The 18,207-nt window shown below is 37.6% G+C and overlaps 1 protein-coding gene across 6 annotated transcripts in view; it reads right to left on the bottom strand.

Annotated features, from left to right (window-relative positions):
- LOC123768112 (protein tramtrack, beta isoform) overlaps positions 1 to 18,207 on the bottom strand; it is a 257,505-nt gene that overhangs the window by 164,454 nt on the left and 74,844 nt on the right. For 2 of the 6 annotated variants that reach the window (XM_069306926.1, XM_045758438.2), the window contains exon 1: positions 14,730 to 14,937. The exons of 1 other annotated variant lie outside the window; for it this stretch is intronic. Coding sequence is in view for 1 of the 5 variants with exons in the window: in XM_069306924.1 (XP_069163025.1) it covers positions 14,260 to 14,320 (61 nt within the window). In the remaining 4 variants the exon portion in view is untranslated. Of the gene's footprint in view, positions 1 to 14,259; positions 14,355 to 14,729; positions 14,938 to 15,183; positions 15,387 to 18,207 lie in introns of those variants that run through there. 3 more of the 6 variants (XM_045758437.2, XM_045758436.2, XM_069306924.1) reach the window with 3 other exon arrangements.

The raw sequence follows: 18,207 nt of genomic DNA, 5'->3' as shown, positions 1-18,207 counted from the left end.
ACACAGAAAATATTATTTCTCAATTATAATCATTATGTGTATCTATCTAATAAAAATGTCTGCATTGTTTATTTTGTACATTACTATAGATGGTTTAAGAGAGAGGCAGTGAAGTGTATTTTTTTCATCAATATTTATCACTTTTCATTTATATCACTTTTTTAAACATATAGTGCTCCACCTTTCACTGTGGCAATTTATTTTGTCTTGTTTCTACTGAGGATAGAAATGGGGCTTAACATTATATTTTGTTGCATTTATAATTACTGTACAGTACATTTCTTGTAAAAGAAATTAGCCACAAATGGGTGATATACCTCACCTTTATAGAACACTATCTTCTCTTTAGGTTCATACAATGCACCCAAGCATTTCTATCCTGGGTGGGATAGAAATGGTTGGGTTCATTTCCTATCACCTAATGCATCTGTTCATCTAGCAATAAAGAGATACCCAAGAGCTAGTCAACTTGTTGTGGGGTTGCATGCTGGGGAGGCAACCTGTTCTCCTATTAAAATGTTGCATTTTTACATATACTCTTTCTAAGGCCAAAAATTGTTTTTCTAGAAAATGATAGCAGCTCGCAAAATTGACACACGGGTACTGTCCCGTTTTTTGCTTTTGGTCCTCTGGTAGGCAAGGAGAGGGCACTTTAGAACAACAGTTTCTTGACGTTGGGAAACCTTACGAGGATGGGCTGGGGGGGGGGGGGAAGTCAGTAATTTAACCCTTGGGGGAAGGGGACGAGAGGCCTCGATATAAGCCTAACATGTACTTTATGTATAAACTGGTTACTGTCTCCCTCACACAATTAATTATTATAATAAACATTATTATAATGGCAACTCTTAATAATGTACAAGGTTTATAGGTTTTGCAATAAACCTAATGCTGTACAGCATAAAATCCACTTAATCCATTAAGAACGTCCATTTGATAACTAACTGTCAGGAGACCAGCAACTTTACTCTAAAAGCAAATATGAAAATCACTGAAGTAACTCGTATACCAGGCTAAGTGTTCCCAAGGCAAAATATAACCATAAATAAAATTATTGAATATACTGTGCTTGCCAAAAAATTTTATGCAGTAGTCATACAATATTTATTATGCATTTCCTATTTTTTTTTTTTTTTTTTTTGCATTTCAAGTAAGAAAGTGTACTACCAATATTTGTCATTATTCATTATAGCAAACATTATAGTGCCCAACTATAATAATAATAATTTATTTATAAGAATAATAGATAATTTATTATTTATAAGAATAATAGAATAAAAATGGTGTTATTAATAATGAACTAAAAAAAAGTCCACTTATGGATGTCAACCAACAAACTAACACTTAACATAGAAAAGACCTACTACATCCTATTCGGAGGCAAATCTACAAATGCAATTCAGCTTCAGATTGACAATGTAAACATTAGCAATAAAAATTATGGAAAGTTTCTTGGCATATTCCTAGACAAGAGACTCAACTTCAGTACCCATATACAACACATAACTAAGAAAGTCTCTAAAACAGTTGGTATACTCTCCAAAATCAGATATTATGTTCCTAACTCTGCTCTCATATCTCTATATTATGCACTAATCTATCCCTATCTCAACTATGGTATCTGTGCATGGGGTTCAACCACTGCAAACCACCTCAAGTCCATCATCACCCAGCAAAAATCTGCTATCAGAATAATATCAAATTCTGTTTTCAGACAACACACAGCCCCCTTGTTTAACTCCCTAAACATGCTAAACATAATCTCACTCCACAAATTCTCTTGTGTCAACTACATTTACAAAACCCTGTTCTTAAATGCAAATCCTTGTCTGAAACTCTTCCTGGACAGATGTAATAGGACCCATTATCACCACACCAGAAATAAATATCTCTTTGATATCCCCAGAGTTAAACTTGATCTGTGTAAACACTATGCAAATAAAGGGACCCAGTTTATGGAACTCACTCCCTACTGAATTGAAAAGCTGTCCAACTTTTACATCATTCAAAATCAATACTAAAAAATACCTAATTTCATCTTCATAGTTTTTCACTTTTTGCCTTAAAATTGCATTGTATCTTTTGCTACCCAGTCTCCCAATCTTTATGTACCCAATCTGAACATCTTTACCATTGTGATCATTGCTGTCTTATATGTGCTGTCAATCTGCTGTATGGTGTCTATTAACCTTATTTAAATTACTACTCAAGCTGTCAATGTAATCAATCAGGGCTTTAATATACTGTAACAATGTGCTTTAATATACTTATCTCTCTCATCTCATTTTTCTCTTGTAATGTATCTTTATCATTTATCAATTCTGATTGAAATTACCTACTTAAAATTATCTGCTAGATTAAGGACCTGCCCGAAACACTGTGCGTACTAGTGGCTTTACAAGAATGTAAATACTGTATTATCCAATGTATTCTCTCAAACCCAATGTACCTTCTTGTATATATATAAATAAATAAATAAATAGGTTTGCGAGATTACATAATATCTGTATTTTTACATTCTTGCAAAGCCACTAACACTCATAGCATTTTGGACAGAAACACTTTGGATGTTCATGAGTTTTTGTTCACGCATTAACAAAATATACGGACAAACAGGAATTACAGAAAAACTAAATTTTATGTATTCACACTAATAAGCATAATTACAATACAGTATATTTAAGTTCATTGTCTTTTGATATCCATAAATATGAATTTTATCACCTGCTATTTAAAAATAAAAAGGAAAAAACGCAATGAATACAGCAACCAAAACATTATACATTTCAGGACATTCAGATAAGAGCCAAGAACAATATGATCCACATTTTAGAGGTGCCACCATATAACCGTCAAGATACAAAGTGTCCTCATTTACATTTAGCTGTTTTTATGTATGCTAGACATACAAGTATGCTTATGTATTTTTATACAGTACTGTACAGTGCTTGAACCACCATGTAATGAGCACCTCCAAAGACAATTTTTCTTATCTAATCAACTCATAAACCTAAGTAGAACCGGTTTTCAAGGAAGGAATAGGCAGTAAATTTGGATCGACCGTACTGTATACAGTACTATACAGTACTTAGTAGATTGAGAAAAAGTTGTAAACTGCAGATTGTATAATTTTTTTGTATTCCTATTACTATTCTCATGCTTTTAGAAATATTGTAACTAATGTTGAACCAATCCACACACTAGAAAATGAAGGGACGACGACGTTTCGGTCCGTCCTGGACCATTCTCAAGTCAATTTTCTAGTGTGTGGATTGGTTTAACATATTTCAGCCACGGTATTGTGACTCACCGCCTGCACTTGTAACTAATATTTTAAGAAATGATTTACTGTGCTCTGCTCTGTATTGTACTACACATTGTGCAAACTAAGTGGATGAGTCCACATTGTACTGTATGTGGTAATCAGTCCTTACTCAGGATTTAATGCACTTCCATTTTGATAAAAATTCCACTCGTAACTTACATGTTCTTACTCGTGACACCATGGTCCCCAAGGAACAAGCTATCGAACATTGGATTGGCCAATGCTGGATCTCGGGTGGTAGCCATGCTATGTGGATTCTGAGCCTGTGGGTACCGAGTACCCGTAACGTAGTGTATGTCATTAAAGAGAAATTGGATTGACTAATACTACTGAATGGAAGGTGGGTATAATATACATTACAATGCACATGTCTATATTGGTGAAACTATTTTATGAATAGGCGATATACAAGCCTGTCCTCTTGAGCATTCCCAACATCACTAAACTGAAGTACTGTACTAAATTACCCAAACCTAACCGAGGACACAAGTAGAAAACAGGACATTATGTATATAAATATTACAAGCCACTATGATTTTCAGTACAGTACATACGTTTTTGGTCTTTGTGGATTTATACATCAAAGTGCAATTTACTAAGGGGATATAATTTATCAATTTATTATTATTTATTATAATATTTATTATTACAATTAATTTATTTTTTATATATATTATAATTATATATTATTTATAGGGGCAATAATTTAAGGGGAGCCGGTCGGCCGAGCGGACAGCACGCAGGACTTGTGATCCTGTGGTCCTGGGTTCAATCCCAGGTGCCGGCGAGAAACAATGGGCAGTTTCTTTCACCCGATGCCCCTGTTACCTAGCAGTAAAATAGGTACCTGGGTGTTAGTCAAATGTCACGGGCTGCTTCCTGGGGGTGGAGGCCTGGTCGAGGACCGGGCCGCGGGGACACTAAAGCCCCGAAATCATCTCAAGATAACTATTCAAGATGACAGGTTGGAAAGCTTTTCCATTCAGGTATACAGTAGATAACTGGCCAAAAACTTTACAAGCACCCTAATTTACTCCATTTATACTGTCTTCTACCTCAGACAACATATTAACCACTGCATCAACTGCAGTCGTGATTATTGGCGATCTTGAGCCAAAATTCAGTGTATAAGCAGATGAGGAGTCACAATAATGTGACTGAAATATGTTGACCAAACCACACACTAAAAAGTGAAGGGATGGCGACGTTTTGGTCCATCTTGGACCTGGACACAACCTACTTGAGAATGGTCCATGACGGACCGAAACATTGTCGTCCCTTCACTTTCTAGTGTGGGGTTTGGTCTTCAGTGTATAAAATGGAGAAAGGAAAATAATTCATTGTGTCGGGGAACAGGCAGCCAGAGTGCATTTATACACATTAGGTTTATATTGAGGTCCCCCCCATCCCCCCATGGTCGAATTACTGACCCCCCCAGAATGCAACCCCACAATAAGCTGACTAACTCATGGGTACCTACTTGCTGCTAGATGAACAAAGGCATTAGGTGATAGAAAATAAGCCCAACCATCTCTCTCACGTGGGATTTGAACCCAGAATTCACGATTGTGAGTCGAGAACAAACCCGGCTGTACTACTGGGAACCTGTATTGGTAGGATACAGGATGGGATATCTGTATTAGGATACAATACCTTGATTAGGATATGTATAAAAAATGTGTACTGTACCAAGGAGAACTAAAAGGTTAATTCCATAAATTAGAAACCTTCCTTACGAAGAGATTTAAAAAAAACTTTGCTTATAATCTCTAGTAAGAAGTAAGTGCCAATATGATTGGAGTACTGTATACTGTACAACTGGATAAAAGGTATCAACACAAAATCCAAACAACTGCTATAAATTGGGTAAATATTAGTTGGAAAGTAGCATTGTTGCTTTATTGAAGAAATTACAGTGACACCTAAGCTTACAAATGCCTCTATTTATGAACTTTTCGGGTTACGAGCCCAATTTCTTCGTAAAATCCGAATCGGGTTACGAGCTTTTCCTTGGGAAACGAAGTTTGTTGATACGCGTATGGCCGACCTAGCGCGTGGTAGCACGGTGATCGCGCCTCACTTTACCAGTGCCCCCCGCCTAGTGACAATCACGCCCGAATTCTTTGTAAACATTTTTTTTTTTTTTTTTTTTTTTTTTTTTTAGGGTATTTGAACATAAAAGTTGTTATTATATATCTCACCATGGGTCCCAAGAAAGCCAGTGGTAAGGTTTAAGTCAAGAAAACACATGTGAGAATGACCACAGACAAAAAACATGAGATCATTCGTAAACATGAAAATGGTATGAGGGTTGATGATGTCCCTTCCTCGTTTAAGAAAATGTGCAGTATGGGAAGAACTGCAAAGTTTTGCTGAAAAGTGTCACCCAAATCAAGTTGTAGCAGACCGTTGTGTTAAGCTTTTTAATGACAATGTGATGTCTCACTTCAGACAACTGTTACAATGTAGGGAAAAAACAAATGATGCTAGACACGATTTTTAGTGAGAAAAACAAGCAGTGAACCACAAGCAGGTCCTAGTGGTATGCAAGCAAAATGTGCCATAGAGTGAACCCCAGAGAAGTCGTCACTGCATGAGGTTATAATGGAAGGGGACTCCCCTTCCAAACACTAACACCTCTCCTCCCACCCTCCTCACTGTCTTCCATACACCAACAAGAATCATCAGTAAAGGTAAATAATAATTTATACATACTTTAGTACTGAAGATTTGGGTGAATTAGGTATAAAATTTACTTTTCAGTTAATTTTTTGGGGAGTCTGGAACGGATTAATTCAATTTACATTATTTCTTATGGGGAAATTTGCTTCAGTTTACGAATATTTGGCTTACAAGCCGTCTCTGGGAACGGATTAAATTCGTAAGCCGAGGTACCACTGTACTAGGTAACATAATAGATGAGGAACCTCTAGATTCTAGATTGTTTCAAGGAAAGATTAAATATACTGTGTACAGTATGTGAACAAGTCTAATTTCATGAAAACAGAAGCTGCTTCGAATTGGCTAGTTAGCATTTTGCAGTGTCCTATATTATATTCTGTGTTGTTTGCCTGCCTTCCTGGGTCTTCTACCTAGGTTTAATCCAATCTCAAACAAAAACATGCAGTTACCGCATTACAGTACTTGGCTTAGGAGTTGACAAATTTGCTGTCAACACATTAATTAAGGACTGCAGATATTCAGTATATCAGGTATTGCTTGCATTCAGTGCCTCAACAGTCAACACATTAAATTTAAACCCCCACACATTCAATTATCTCCATGTATTCATTCATTCATAAGTTCAGTTCCTTCACCACCAACCTACACCCACCTTTCACACACAGGCCTACATCTACCAACAATAGATTATTGTTAAGATTATTGCAAAAGAAATAAAGATAATTTAGTTGATTCAGTTTCAGTTCCCACCCATAATCTTCATTATTTATAATAATTATTATTATTAGTAGTATTATAATTATACTAGTATAATGAACATTACAGTACTACCAATGTTTATACTGGAGAAATTCCTTAAAACATGGGCGATTCAATCTTCCTTCACAATTGTTTAATTAACTGTTGAAACTTTTAATATACCCTCGCATACTGTAAGTATTAAGAGTTGTCATTATTGTACAGCCTGTGATGCAATATCCATTTTAAGAATGATCCAGTATTTGGATATTTTGATGACCAAGAGATGACATGACTCGAGGTGTAGGTGACCTGACTGGATTATGGAGTAGATGAAACATTCAAAGCAGTGTTTTGTGCTGTCAACACATATGACAGCATGTGTGTTGACATTTATAGTCATTTTCAACTCACAATCAGGGATCCTGGATCCATTCCAAGAGACAGAAATGATTGGGCATGTTTCCTCTCATCAAATGCTTTTGTTTAACTATCATTAAATAGGAACCCTCGAGTTAAGCAACTGCTGTGGGGTTGCATCCCAAGGAAGATCGGCAGTTCGACCTAGAAGGGATCTTGATACAAGGCTTCCTGTCCCCGACGATAGGAATTATTATTATACTGTATTATAATCACTCTTGCCTGTTTATATCATTGCAACATTGTGAAAAATTTTCTCGTTTTTGGTACAGGGTGCCAGACAATTTTGCAGACACAAAACTCAGAACACTTAAAAATTTTACTACAATATTTCAACAAGCACTATGTACAGCATTCTTTTTAGTGTAATTTTTATACTGTAGTAGCACATCTCTTCTTTGGATTTATGATTACAAGTTTTCCCAGTAAAGCTAACATAACTATTTTTAGTCCATTAAGAGCTTTAATAACTTCTTAATAAATTAATAATAAAATACTGTAGTAATAAAGTGTGCCGTCTTTAACCTATGAAATACTGTACTGTATATAACTTCTCAATTTCAGAAAGTAAAATATATGTACCGACACATTCAAGCATATATATATTATACTAACATGACAGCTTTGTTCTTATGCAGGTTGCAAATGAGCACTAGAGTGCATAGTGGCAAAGGTGTAACCTCATTGTTATGTAAGGGCCTTGAAAAGTGCATTAATTTTTTTTTTAAGATACTGTATACTAGAGGCCTAGACCAGGATCCATCAAGCATTTATTTGTGCTATTATAAAGCCTGTACATCTTTTCTCAATCATGATGGCTTTGTTCACATTTATTAAACAGTTTATGTGCTCCAAAGCTCTTACAATCTTTTCCATAACAGTAACATTAGGTTGGAAAGTGTCAAAGCTTGTAAACTGTTTAATAAATACAGACTAAGCCACATTAGTCTTCACATTATTATTCTTCGGTCGAGTCATCTTAACCTCTGACCTCACAGAGACTTTATTTTCCTGCTGGGTTCATAGACAAGTAAATGCTTGACGAATCCAGGCCTCTGGTTGAATAAGTATTTTACCAGAGGTAAAGTAGCATCTCAGAAGTGTCAAACCACCCACAGATCAGCAAAGTGGGGCATTTTTCTAAATAGTGCAACACATCTACTTGAGATTAGACTAATAAATGGGAATATCTTTGCTTCATTCGTGCCCCAAATAGAATTACCTTTATCCAATCCACAGATCAAGACAATTCAGAATTTCAAGACCACTATAAAATAAATTTTGTCTGACATCAAAAACTAGCAAGGCATAATCATTAATAAAGTCCACACAATGAAAAGCCTATTGCTCGATCATAGGTTCAGTATTGTAAATGTAAACCTTATAAAACCCAAGGTTTTTTGATTTTGGTCAACATTATCTGCTTCTTGAAGATGAAGACGAGGAAAAATTTTAAGATTTTAAGAGACAAGTGAATTAGTAAGAAGGTGAAACTTGGTGACATTACTTATTGTAGGGGGCCACAATCTACATAACCACGAGAGAAACCGACAACAGAAACACTCAAGGCAAAACAGGTGGGCAATTTGTATACTGAATAAGTACAGTACTGTACGTGTCCCTTAATTCTCTAGCTTGTGCTTTAAGCTCAGTGTTGATGCAAAGCAGCGAGTTCACTCCAAGCTCATCCCACTTTATTCATGGTCCTCTAGTCTTTGTTCTCGGCAAGTTGGCGTTTGTCGATGTGCAGTTGAATACGACAGCCAGTTTTCTTACCCTGTGTATGTGTGTTGGTGGTTTGTGTATCCACAGGCATTGCCTTGGCAAAGTGAACAGAATATGTTTATTACTAGCATCTCTAGCCTGTCCCTGTCCTCACGTTAATAGGGTTAGGTTTTCCGTAGTAAAGCCCTTTGTATTAACAGCCAGGCTTCTGCCTCGAGCCTTTATTTATAGGCAGAGGACCTGATGACTTGCTCCAAATTTATTTATTTATTTATTTATTTATTTATGCATATACAAGAATGTACATAAGGAATGTGAGGATACAAATATGGTAATTACAGTCTTGTAAAGCCACTAGCACGCGGAGCGTTTCGGGCAGGTCCTTAATCTAAGAAAATTTTAAGGAGGTAAATACTTGCAAAATTATAGACAAAAAATGATAACAGATTACATGAAATGAAAAAAAAGATGAGAGAAAATTGTAGGTACAGTATATTAAAGCACATAGGTAGCTAAGATTGATTGCAATGACAGCTTGAATGGTAGTTGACAAAAATTGGTAGTCACAATACAGCATATGGCTAGCACATAAAAGAAGACAGCAATGAACACAATGATAAGGTTGTTTGAAATTACATAAAAATTAGGAGATTGGGTGACACTAGGTACAGAGCAAATTTAAAGCTCTATTTTTTTTTAAATCTATTTTTGACCTTTGATTTGTACCCATAGTGATGGGCATTATTGCTCAACACTGATACTTGGCAAATATCTGCAAGGTGCAGCATGCCAGGATGTCATATGAATGCATGGAACCAAACACATTCATTTTGCATCCTGCATTACCCCTGTTGGGCCTGAGGCCCGTTTTGCCCTCGCATATGTGACATGTATTGTTGAAGGATGCCAACCCCGAATGACACTCATCTTGGCAAGCCACTCATGAAGCAAACCATTAAGCTTGAGACATACAGTATGCATTAAATTTCAGCACTTTTTTTTTTTTTTTTTTGTTTTTTTTTTTTTTTTTTTAAGAGGACGGTTGTTTTTCCCTTTACCAACTTTTCAGTTGAGGCTTCAGGATAGTCCTCGTGGTGCAGTGGTAAAGCACTCACCCGGCGCTTCGTAAGTGCTTTGGCCCGAGTTCATATCCTGGCCGGGAAGGATTAACTGGGTGCCAATCCTTAAATGTAGCCCCCCTGTTCACCCAGCAGTGAATCGGTAACTGGTTGTTAAACGATTTGGCGGGTTGTATTCCAGGGAAACATTAGGATCAAGGACCTGCCCAAAATACCGAGTGCTTTACAAGAATGTAAGAATGCTTGTATATATAAATAAACAAAATAAAAAATAAATAAGTTGTACGACTCATGGTTTGTTTAAATTGGCTTCTCAGCTCCTAGTTCATCCGAGTTCATCTGTCAACTGAATTCCCATCGTCTTCTAGCAGCAGAATTTTTAAGCTGGTGGTTCTGTGTCTGCCTTGTCTTTCATGGGTGTGCAGTAGTCTGTCTCACTTATTAGAAACCTCCTTCGCATCCCCCTTCCCCTCATGTGAAGATTGCATACCTTAGTAAACAGCTTTTCCTGCCTCTTATATTATACTGTATAGCCCTCCCTTCCCCTTTCCTAACTTCATCACTTTATATTTGCTGTGACTGAACTCTTAGATTCTATGAGTTCAGTCACTTGCTTGCCCGATTCTGCAACTTGTTTAAGTTCCCTTAATAGTATTCTACAATTCTCTTTAGTCATTAGGATACCACTAATCAGCTCTTCATCCTCAAACATTGTCTATACAAGATCTCGCCTCTTTGTTGGTCAACGACACATTTCAAGAACATTAGGGATTCAAAGATTGACCCCTGCAGGACCTTGCTTCCCATTTCCCTCCATCTTAAATGATGTATAATGTCTATGCAAAACTGATCTATGAGCTCCTGATATCAGACAATGCTAAGAGCTCACTGATCACTTCAGTGAAGTTCTTTCTCACCCAAGCTGTTTCTGGACATTCTGGAAAAATCCCTTATGCAGCACATCAGTACCTTCTTCCAACATCCAACAAAGCCAGCTGACATCATCGACCAGGATACAGCCAAAAGAAAATACAAACAAGAATCAAGTTACCCCAATAATTAAGATTCTACAAAAAAATCTTTGAATGGTGTCCAGATGTTATTGTTTGGGGTAATTGGTTATAGTTGTGGAAATTGGTAAACTTTATGTCTGTACTGTACAGTGAAGTTAGGCCGAGATACTTTTGGTTTCATTAGCAAATTCCGTTTCTAGGACACAGTACTTTTACATGCATTGGGTCCCAATAGTACTGTGGGGTTCGTTCTCTACTCACAATCGAGAATCCCAAGTTCGAATCCTGGGAGGTACAGAAATGTTTAGGTATATTTCTTATCACCTAATGCCTCTGTTCACCTAGCAGTAAGTAGGTATTCAGGAGTTTAACAGTTTATTGTGGGGTTTTTTCATGGGGAGGTTCAACCTTTGGGTACTGCAATATAAGCCTAACATGTGTATATATACTGTATACAGTAGTACACATAAGCTGCCTGTCCGGGGCAAAATTATTAATTATTATTATTATTATTATACAGTAGAGCCATGACTTTAAGTGCCTTAGTCACCCATTACTGACCAGACTATGTCACGAGTTGAAATCTTTGGACTTGTTTTTTCCATCTTGCCTCTGCAGGCACCACTCCAATACAGCATCAACAATAAAATAATTTATATTGATGTACAAGAGTTGATGTACATATTTAAACCATAAATATGTTTGCAGATACATTATGTATAACATTATGTATAAATGAAGCTATATTACCTGAAAGATGTGTGTGCTCAGTATCCAGAGGGATAGCCATACCACCCATCTTTATGAGGTTTTACCAGCAAAATTCCTATGAACTGTAATATAATCTATTTTATAACCACCATTTGCTTCAGCATTATTAAGTCATAGGTATAGTATTTAGTTTTAGGAACCTATTTACTGGTAATGAACAGAGGCAACAGGTGTCGGACTTTCTTGCCCTAAACACTGAGTGTTAGTGGCTTTACAAGAATGTAAAAACCATCAATGCTATGTACTCTCATAAACCCAATGTACCTTCTTGTACCTTATTTATTTAATAAATAAAAATAAATAAATAAATAAATAAATAAATAAATAAAATGTTAGGAAATGTACCCAACCATCTCGTTCTGTCCCAGGAATTCAACTCGAGACCATTCCTTAGCAAGTTGATTGCACTGACCACTGAGCTACTGGTGTACCAAGCAAAATTAGAGCAAAGGATGTGAAGAAAATTACTACAATGCCACTGTGCTTAAATTTAGGTGAAGGAAAGACCCACTATATGTGTAAGTGTATTAAAAATCTTGTATATTAGTACCTTGAGAAAGGATGTAGGTTACATCCAAAAATTTTTTTAATACACTTACCGATGTATTGGGTCTTTCCTTCACCTGCAAAGGATGTATTATTGTAATAATGGAAAAGGGCAAAGTTTACAGGTCCTTCCAAATCCCATCTATGGGATCAGTTGGTTACAGAGTAACACGAGTACTATATAGTATCAATAGTGTTACATTAAATTGATCATGCATCATTCTAGCCACATATGCACAAAACTTTTCTCTCATAGTAGATGACATATGCGTATCTGGTGGTAAATGGATTATTTCCTAAATAATACCAGACCTTTTGTTTTTCCCAAGATTATGCAGATACTGTACTGCGAAGCCATTTTTCAAGTGCCAGATTATACTGTACCTTAAAAACCAATACAAAAACCATCAGACAATCTATTTGGAATTTTTCTATAGCCAATGCCCATAGTGAAAATTAAAGTGGCTTTGTTCAATCTGCACATAATTCATGTCCTTTTGAAGGCGAGGGCTCCATGCACAACAGAGATCTGTATACTGTAGCCGAATAACCACTTTCTTGTCCATCTTAGTGAAAAGTTCATTTCATTATTCCTAAATGTATACATTACACTAGGTTAGGTTAGTTCTATTTCTAGCACTAAACTGACTTTGGCAGCTGCACCATACCTATTGTGATACTGTATTTTCAGACCTAACCAAAGGTTACAGCAATATATTACTGTATTTACAGTACCTTGTAGGCTATTCAGTTAATGCCACAATGTGGATCTATAAAAACAGTATTAGGGAGCTCCCCAAAAAAATTTTAATTCTCACTATTTAAGCATCACTACACTCCTTACACAATATAATTAATTTTGTTAAATTAATTTTGTAACAAGCAGCCTGTGTATATATATACATTACAGTATTTATATTGATACCTCCCCCTCCCCCTCCCTCAAAAGGCCAAACTACAGACCCTACACAGGGTGAAATTCCACAACAATTCACCAACTCCTGGGTACTAATTTACTGCCAAGTGAGCAGAGGCATTAGGGGATAGGAAACGTGCCCAACTATTTCTATTTCACCCGGGATTCAATTTAAGGATATCCCAATTCCGAGTCGAGAACAAACCCAACTGTACTATACTAAGTTTAAATAGTGCAGCATGCAATGATCCTGTTTCCAAGTACAAAAGTGCTCCAAAGTAATTTTTCCGTGTTGAATATCCATAAGCCTCTGCTTAGAAAACTATTTAATATTAAATTTTCCAATAACACTTGTGCTTTCTCCAATCCGGTCTTATTTTTCAAAAGACATACAGTACTGAAAAATTACCTCTATTCTAGCAGCCCTTATCAACATAGGCTACAGATAGTATGACAACAACACATACTAGACTATTAAAGACTAATTATTTACAAGGACACAATTTCAATAAATGCAGTACACACACTATAATGGAGAGAACAGACACTCTGAGTCACAATATAATATCCATAGGCACTTTCAACAGCACAAATTTGGGGCTTCTGCCACTTTTTGCATTTCACAACACTAAAAAAAAGACTTAATTGCAATAAAGTCAAAGATGCACAGTGCTATATTTTGATATTAGAAAACTAAATCAAATATCTTAATTTCAAGACATTGCATTATCTTTCTACCATGAGATTAACTTATTAGAAAGATGATTATATTAAGTTACCAAGAAGTCAAAATCAAATCAGCCTTGTGTGTCCCCCTCATGTCAATAGTGATTTATAATCCCCCTATAGGCTCACCCAATCCTAGGCCTAGTTGACAAAATATTTATTAAAACAGTAGTCAGGTTAGACGAAAACACATATATACATGTATACACTGGGAGGCTTGTTGCTAGTCAAGACGGGAACTATGCCAATATGTACATATGAATGTTGCATATATATATATATATATATATGACAAATGTTGATCAATTATGTACTCACGATCGGCCGTGACTGTCGGAGCCCCAGTCAGGCCCTTCACGTCTCCCTGTCTGTCCACCATCACAACCAGTTAACAACTAACCCTTTACTCACCCATCCCATGCAAAACGTTGCAAAATCCCCTGCAAATGGACCCCTTCTTTTCAACACGTTCATATTTTTTGTAGGCGCACCTCCCCGAGCCTGGGCTGCTCCCCCCCGCCCCTCGTTAGTGTCACCAGCGGCACTCACTGCCCCTCTTCCCTCACTGTCACTCACACCAGTGCCACTCACGCCACTAGTAACCACCCTCACCATCGGCACTAACGACCCAATGTCATAGAGAATCACTGAAACGAGCTGGGAGCTAATGTGGATGTCGGTGTTAGCGGGGTTGAAGGGTCAACCCTTGGGAGCCTGGCCTGGGCCGCGCCAACTTGAATGGCCGTATTTTGGCCAGCGTGGAGGGCCCCTTGGGCCCCCTTACTTACCGGCAGTAGCGGGCCACTCCGCTCTGGTGCGGGCCGGCGGGCCGCAGTTAGCAGCGTGTTAGGAGCAGAGGGCACGCCGCACGCCAGCCATGGAGCTACAGGAGGCTAGTTTAGGGCCTCCCTCACGTATTACAGACAAAGACCAGGCCTGTGACGTCATGGGCCTACCCCCCCGTCCACCAGTCTAGACAGTCAAGCCAGAACCTTCACTAACAACCCCCTCAAACACCCCCGCAAAATTACCCCCGCACACTCACGCCCTCCTCAAACCTCCTCACATCACTCGCAAATCCATAACAAGTGTCAAAATGAGGTGTAGCGGCGGGAAAAATCAATAAGGCTTGCAATGTTGTGGGTGAACGCTAACTTGAGCGAGGTTGCAACAGAGCGAAGACATCGCAACATCTCCCCTAAACTGCTTCATTACTCTGGCGGGGGAATATAAACCCTTTACCTTGTTATATCACGTATGTCAAGCAGACTTCACCGGACTCCATAATTATTCGCGGGGACGCGAGAGTTGCACTGCGGACCCGAGAAAACCGCGATAGTTTGTGGCAATTGCAAGCGACGAGTCTCGCTTCCTCTTGCAACAAAAAAGAACTGAAGAGCAACGAACTGGCGCTCCTGCCATGGGGTGTCACGTGATTTTATAGAGATGAATAAAATACCTAAAATTTATTACTTATCAATAAATTTGGTCGATAAATAGAGTAGTTAATGGGAGCGGGAGAAATATACGAGTGGCTTTTCTTTTCGGCTGCTTGGTATCACACTTGAAATTTTCGCGCGCATATTCCTGACCAACCACAATGGAATTACTAACACACACAAAAAAACACAAATATAACTCACCACAAACTCCTGGCGAAGTCGGGACGCTAAATACGTACTTAAATTGTATATTGATTTTATTCTTATATTTCACATAAAACGTAAATTTACAGATTTATTGCATAATCTTGCAAAAAACATTAGACCCTGAAGGGAGGTATAGAATTACTCTGGCCACGTCCCTCATGCCTCAGACCTTCATCTTTACTCACTTCATTCACGAGAGTAACATGGTGAATAAGTCTAATTTTAAGACTTAGCTGGGTAATAGATATAGATAAACAGGATACTGTCACACACTTTTCGTTCATATAGCATTCAGATTTCGTAATACATTTAAGGGGGGTTTTCGCGCCATAATTTTCCTGTTGCGTGGGCTCCTCTATAATGTCTTAGTCCCATGATGGTGGTGGACCGGCCACTCGCCCCAGATCACAGATATTGGCTTATATTTATTTATTTACTTATATACAAGAAGATACAATAGGGTTGTTAGAGAACATAGCATTGGTGTTTTTACATTCTTGCAAAGGCACTAACACGCATCGGGCAGAAATATATATATTATATATATAATTATATATATAATTATATATATAATTATATATATATATTATATATAGTAGGCCTATTGACAAGGGATATATTATATATATCCATTGTCAATAGGCCTACTAAAGGCTCATATGGCATTGCCGAAGAAAAGAAGGCATTCTGATTTCTCTTTGAATTTATATAAATACAGTATTTTATCTTTCTGCACTGAAAGAATAACCACAGTATATATTACATGTATTCCTTGATTTATCTAATCGATACGTATATTTCTACTTAAATTTATATAGTTATTGTATATAATTATGTATTCATACACAATTATCTTAGATTATATATTATAATTATTTGAATATTTTATTACTATATTGCTTTATTAAAGTAATATAGCCGAGGTTTGATTTGGTAATAGAGTAAGTAATATAAGTGTATTATATTAACTAAGTAATATAACTGAGGTTTGATCCTTGTTGGCCTCCGCCGCTCGTTAATACCCAACACACGTCCAGTCTAGTCGCTTGTTGTGCTATCACGGTAAATCATTCTCTCTCATCACCCACCCACCCACTCTCGCTTTATTTACATTTATTTATTTATAAAGAACATGAGTTCTTACAGTCTTGCAAAGCCTAACGCATAGCGTCTCAATTTCGGGCAAGTTCTTAGAAGCCTATGAAGCCTATACATTAGCTGGGTAATAGATATATGTAAACAGGATATTGTCACACTCTTTACGTTCATATATCATTTAGATTTTGTAATACATTTGGGGGCCCAGTAAATCCTCCTTGGCCAGGATACGAACCCAGGTCAAATTGCTCGCGAAATGCCAGGAGAGTGCCTTACCACTACGCCACAGGGACTCTTTCTCTGTGTCTCTTGGTTATGTCTCTGTTATCGGGTCTGTTATCATCCTTCTAGATCAAGAAGGGCCATCAAACAATTGTATACTCCATGTTGAATTAATTTGAATGTTAATTACTCGTGTCAGTTCTCGAATGAATATGGCCTCAAATGTTCAAAGGAGGCTACGAGCTCTTCAAGTCATAATTCAGGGTTCCCGGGTTCAGTCTCCGGACAGGAGAGAAATGGTTGGATAAGTTTCCTTTCACCTGGTGCGTCTGTTCATTAAGTAAAATAGGTACCCTGGGAATTAGGCAACTGTTGTGGGTTGCATCTTGGGGAAAACGATAGGTCTTAGTAACGTAGCTGAGGAGTCTATGTTGTCGTTTCGATCCGTTTTGGACGATTATCAAGTCGAGTAAGAACAATTTTTTTTGAGATATATACAAGAGTTGTTACATTCTTGTACAGCCACTAGTACGCGTAGCGTTTCGGGCAGGTCCCTGGAATACGATCCCCGCCGCGAAAAATCGTTGTTACAACCAAGTACACATTTTACTGTTGAGTTAAACAGAGGCTACAGTTAAGGATTTGCGCCCAGTAAATCCTCCCCGGCCAGGATACGAACCCATGACAAAGCGCTCGCGGAACGCCAGGCGAGTGTCTTACCACTGCACCACGGAGACTGGTACTTACTTTTCTTACTTTTTATCTTGTTCTTTCTTCATCTTCTTCTATCTTCATCTTTCTATTACATTCATCTCACTCTCTTCCTCTATCTTGTTTATCTCTTCCACTCTTTTTCTATTAGACTTAATTAATAATGGTCCAGGATGGACCGAAAAGTGGTTGGTCAGGGGGGAGGGGGAGGTGTTCTTAGGCATATTGGGGGGGGGGGCAATATGCTTAAGAACAGGCTTCATCTATCCGATTGATTGATGACGTTTAAGCCATAAGTAACTCATGGCACGGGCATGAGTAGCTCGTAAGTTCCTCTATCCAACAACGACAATTATATAATGTGGGTCGACAGGTCAAGAATGTGGATACCACTCCCGTAGAGTTTCCTGGTGCTTAACCTACTGTTTTAGCATTGCCTAAATATGTTAATAAAAAAAAACGCTTCACATAATTAAGGGGTTCAGAATATATTTTGTATGAATACCAGCGGACATAAATATCACGATAACATATAAAAGTTACACAATCGACTTGAGAATGGTCCAGGACGGACCGAAACGTCGTC

This window comes from Procambarus clarkii, chromosome 59 (genome assembly GCF_040958095.1).
Source record: "Procambarus clarkii isolate CNS0578487 chromosome 59, FALCON_Pclarkii_2.0, whole genome shotgun sequence".
Taxonomy (NCBI): Eukaryota; Metazoa; Arthropoda; class Malacostraca; order Decapoda; family Cambaridae; genus Procambarus; species Procambarus clarkii.
This window is presented reverse-complemented; position numbering and strand designations above follow the sequence as displayed.